Source organism: Pavona decussata, unplaced genomic scaffold (assembly GCF_977016875.1).
Source record: "Pavona decussata unplaced genomic scaffold, jaPavDecu1.1 SCAFFOLD_49, whole genome shotgun sequence".
In the NCBI taxonomy this organism is placed as follows: Eukaryota; Metazoa; Cnidaria; class Anthozoa; order Scleractinia; family Agariciidae; genus Pavona; species Pavona decussata.
In genome coordinates, this window is record NW_028145471.1 from 1015001 (window position 1) to 1020000 (window position 5000).

Sequence of the window (5000 nt, forward strand, 5' to 3'; positions counted from 1 at the left end):
TCTTCGCTAGAAAGCGCTGCATAGTGGGTTCAGCTTTGACACGTGCTGTTTGACGGAGGCGAAGGCATCGTCGGGTTTTCCCGTGCTGTACAGCCTGGTTACTTGACTGCTTGCCGGTTTCGCCCCCGGGATGATTATTCGCGTCCTTCACCGTCTTTCAAAAATTCGAAACTGGAGCGAGTCAGTTCTCTTTGACCTTCGCGCCCCTCTTCTGCACCAGTAAAGGGAGATAAAAAACCACACTCTTCACTGAAGACCAGCTGGAGTATTCATGCAGGTGAACTCACTGGACTGAACTCGTACAAGGTCAGCTGCCTCAATTATTGGCTTGTGTTTCACGTTTTCCTTTCCTTCCCTGCGGTTAATTCGGAGCTTAGCATCAAGCATCTTGCTACTTTTTTTGAAAAAAAGGATTTTTGGAAATTTTTACAACTCGACTGTTATTATTCAAGTGTCTCTCGATTGAATTTCTGAATCCCAGAAGTGCAGAGCGACTGTACAGTTCTCCTTTCACAGTTCTTGCTTCAAGGTAAAACTTAGCTAGACCCTCGTTTAGTTCAATGTCGCTCATTTGCAACAATGGTGTTGTCATTCCTCGTTCACGACGCTAGTCTATGGAAAGAATTAAGAGTTTTAGCAAAGAAAATTTTACTAAATCTTTGTTGTTGTAAATGGGTAGAAAATAAATCATTTTTCTCAACTTCGAATAGTTTTATGACCCATTTTGTGTGTCTTTTCGTCGACTTCGAGTGGGAATCTTCGAGTACCTTTTTCATTTCTGTATCGCTTAAACAAGCGAAACGACTTTTCTTTTCAAATTCGTCGACTGCTTCAGCACATTTTATGTCTAAATCTTCATTACACCAGTCCGGAATTAGCTCGTCGTAACTTTCATCCAGTTTTTCCGCTCGGAAACCTCAACGTTTTCTCGACAAAAAATTTTGCTACGGAGGACTACAAGAATTTTGTAGTTCGTGACGTCATTCGTGCGTCTATACTCTAATCACACACTCCTCTAGACCAATCAAAACGCGAGTTTTACACTGTTCATTGTATAATATTCATTAGCATACCTCAGTGACCGACTATCGCGTAACGCAGGTGCACAGGTGCCGTCTATCGATCGATAGACGGCAGTTTGTCAGAGCGCGCGCGATTTAGCATGCATCATTGCACAAATGTATCAAAATTTATGAAATATAGAGATTTTTTTGCTTCATAGATCGATCACTGAGGTATGCTAAAACAATTAGACGGCTCGCTCTCGGTTTCTATCGCCTTTAATAGTTGGCTCGGGGCTTCGCCCCTCACCAACTACCAGCCGATAGAAACCTCGAGCTCGCCGTCAAATTGTTAAATAGAAAACGCCTGAGGACTATATTACAACGAAACTCGTTATCAGAAAAGGTAAAAAAAAAAAAAAAAAACACGTGCTATTGTTTTCGCGCCGAAAATAGCCAGTGTTTTGTCTCTTTTTTTTTTTTTTTTTTTTCTTTTTTTCGTATTTTACCATATTTTGAGTCATTTCAGACATTTCGTTTCGTTTCGGCGGTTAGTTTCCATTTCGGGTTTTAGTACATGCCATATAACACAACAACTGTTCTTGGCCATGTATCGGACTTTCAAATGCCATCGAAGGCGCAGAAAGTTCATCCGACTGATAGCATTAACTTTGGTAATCTGGTTGCTATATGTGGTTATATCAACCCTCGCCAACGGCGCTAGACTTGACAACGGTTTAACGGCAAAGGATCCAGTGAAGAACTTCAACGGTAAGCGAACATCCATTTTCACATTGCATGCGCCAAATTTATGAAATCTTGAGCCGTGCTGGAGAAAATCGTTCGTTGTACCGAAGACTTCGTTATATCGAGGTTCCACTGTAAGTCAGAGCTCTTACGAACTTGTGTAAACTGGACAACAGAGACATGAGCGGATCGTAATAAGCTTGATGGAATCGGGAGTCGAAAGAATCAGATTGTTCCTATTTTCTTTATGATTCCATCCCTGACGATGTGTAAACCAGCTCCCCGGCTGGCCTCCCATGCAGGAGAAGAACAAAACGACTCCTGTAAAAACAGCTGCGTGGGAGGCTAGACATGTGTTAGCGGAAAAGACAAACTGCTGAACACAAGTTGTTCATTAGTCGCTAAACTCAGGGTGTAACATGGCGATCGAAATCGATCATCGAAAACGTAGTCAATAAGCCGATAGTACTCGATATTTGTCGATAATTGTCAATCCACAAGTTTACTTTGTCGATAAAAGTCGATTATCACAAGATTTTAGACTGACTTTCGATTGTTAATGTTCAAAGGTCGCTAAACTGCTCGTCGAGGAGACAAAGGGAGATAGAATTCAATAAGAAATAGAATGTATTGTGGAGAAATACAAAGATATTCGTTTCGGCGGTTGACTCCAATGTAAAATATGACGAAGCGTTGATGAGACAAAAACGTTTGAAGAGAAAACCACGACGAATTTGGAATATCGCGTGTTTGTTCTGTTTGCTCAGTTGTTCTTCCGGATTTCGCTTCTCTACGCCGGAGCGAGGCGACAATCGTTACAGAAACAGCACAAGAGTCCTACGAGTAACATGCGAGTAACATATGGGTAACATACGAGTAAATACGAATACATACGAATGACACACGAGTACATACGAATGACATAAAAGTAACATACAAGCAACATACAAATACATACGATGGCACCAGGGTAATACGCGTGAAATCTATCATTTTTACATGCGAACCGATGCCAAGGTTATAAAACGAAAATTAATAAACGGGGAGAAGTACGACAGGGGTAGTCCCACTCTTAGTAAATGAAGCTTTATCGACTACACTCTTCTTTTTTATAAGAATATTGTTTTTCCGGCCCAGGCTGAATATTCTTATTTTTCTGCCGATGTTAGTATATGTAATCGCATTAGGCCGAGTAGAAATAATCCTTAATTCTACTCGGTCTCATGCGATTACGTGTTTATAACATAGAGGGCAAAAGTTTCTTAAAACTATCCAAGCACTTCGTAAAACAGAAGCGGCCCGGAGTAAAAAACACTCACCCGTAAGCAAAGCAAACAAACAATTCACCTGTTTCTTAGCGTACAAAACAGACAAAACGATAGTCTGAAATGTCAGTCGTCTCTTCGCCCAAACCCACAAGGGGCGCGCTCCCTGTGGGTTAGGTGGAAGAGACGGCTGACTTTTCAGACTAACATAACGAGAAAAGTTGATTGTTATATGTAAGTTTAATTCGTGAGCAAACTGGAGCGGTTTCCAATGGAGTCCTAAAGTTTGACGTCACAAATATTTGAATTTTTGAAATTATGGGATTTGTTAGAATATTCGAAAGAGCATGATGAAAAATGCCTACTTGCCAAAAATCAGCATCTTATTGCAATTTGAGGGCGAGATATTAGCTCTTTTATGCCCGGATGACTCCATACAAATCCTTCCAATTTTGTCTTAGTTCTTAACGTTTGGAACTGAGACAAAATTAGGAGGATTTGTATGGAGTCACCAGGGCATAGTAGGAAGAGCTTGAAAAAATTGGCGAATTTTTTCAAGTTGCAATCCCTTTCCATCAAGCCATTCACAGCAAAAGGTTATTGATCCTATTGTAGTTTCTGTGCATGCTCTGGTAGCCTGCCATACGGAGCTTGAGCCCGCAGTACGAGCGGCAGTCAAAACTGGTTATCCTACGTCATTAGCAAGTGACACTTCACTTGGGACTAAATGACAATACTATCGAATTTGTTGTTTATCACCGCTCCAGCCGCTCTATAGTTCTCGAAAATGGCCTATTTCTCCAACCTAAAGTAAACGGGAAACCACTAGATACCTTTCCTTAGCATTCTGGACCTTTCCACACAGCCACTTAGCTTCACTTAGTGAATAACACCTCACAGCGTTAAAAAGAAGGAGAGCGAAAAACCTTGACAACCGCGGCCGTCCGACGCGGGCAGTGCTTTTAAATGAGGTACTCCTGAAACAGTTTGCGCTATTCTATGCGTTTAAATATAAAACATAGCACTAAATAAATTAATAAATATGTATACAAGTATACAGAATAAAATTATTTACACTACTGTATACGCATGATTTTTATTAAATTTAGTTTGCGGCTTTATGATGTATCCGCGAAAAAGTTTCAGTTTCTATTTTTCATTTGGTTGTAATGGTTGATGGCATGCATTACTCACTTTTTTCGAATCACCGCCCCGAGCTTGTTGTGAGTTATCAGCGAGTAAATAAAGCCGTCAGTATCTTTTTTAGCTGAGAATCCGAGTTTCACAACAGACATTTCCAGGCCAGATTTGGGAACTGAGTTTGCACAACATGTACCTCTAATATTTGCTAAAATATTATAAATATCTACCTCTTGCTCTGAGTTTCAAGTTCAGATTCAAAAACCAACCAAGAAGAACAAGGTAGTGAACTGGCCCGCAGGTAGCGAGTGGTAATCTAGGCGGGCCAGACTTTCAAATCACTCTATTGCTAGTAGTTGTTAAAATTTCACCTATTTACATTTAGACATTTCACCTATAAATTTAGACGTGATTCCTGTTCTTGTTATTCAGATTTATGACGATAATCCAAACCCTGATTCAGAACAGTAATAAGTTTAAGCCCCAAATTCGCATTATTTCCCTTATTATTAAAACTTTACGTGCATTTCCTTCTGATATTTTGTCTGGCTTTTTACTCTCGCTGTTTCATTGTTACCCTATCTAAAACTCGCCCTACATGTACCTTCCACCTCTTGCTCATGGCATTCACTAACTTGATAAAAATATCTGATGTTTGGCATCCATAAATTCTTACTCTAGCTCACATGTGGGGTGGGGGGGGGGGGGGGGTCTATTTCCCCCCTTTCAATCTCATGTTTGGGGTTCCACCAATTGCAAGCATTTTATTTTAAATGCAATGGGATACCAAGAGCACTTGCTAAGTTCTGTTTTCTCCACACAGTTTTAAACTGCGCAAAAATATTCC

At 40.5% G+C, this 5000-nt stretch overlaps 2 protein-coding genes and 1 long non-coding RNA gene across 3 annotated transcripts in view; 1 reads left to right on the forward strand and 2 right to left on the reverse strand.

Annotated features, from left to right (window-relative positions):
• The window catches only part of LOC146481521 (uncharacterized), a 7673-nt gene extending 6690 nt beyond the window's left edge, over positions 1-983 (reverse strand). Inside the window, exon 1 of the long non-coding RNA XR_014864417.1 lies at positions 439-983. This is a non-coding gene — a long non-coding RNA (uncharacterized LOC146481521). The remainder of the gene's footprint in view (positions 1-438) is intronic.
• LOC146481519 (uncharacterized) overlaps positions 1-5000 on the reverse strand; it is a 50756-nt gene that overhangs the window by 39696 nt on the left and 6060 nt on the right. The gene's annotated exons all lie outside the window — the stretch shown is intronic.
• The window catches only part of LOC146481522 (alpha-1,3-mannosyl-glycoprotein 4-beta-N-acetylglucosaminyltransferase C-like), an 8511-nt gene continuing 5069 nt past the window's right edge, over positions 1559-5000 (forward strand). Inside the window, exon 1 of the mRNA XM_085108308.1 lies at positions 1559-1772. Coding sequence (XP_084964434.1) covers positions 1610-1772 — 163 coding nt within the window. The 5' untranslated portion in view covers positions 1559-1609. The remainder of the gene's footprint in view (positions 1773-5000) is intronic.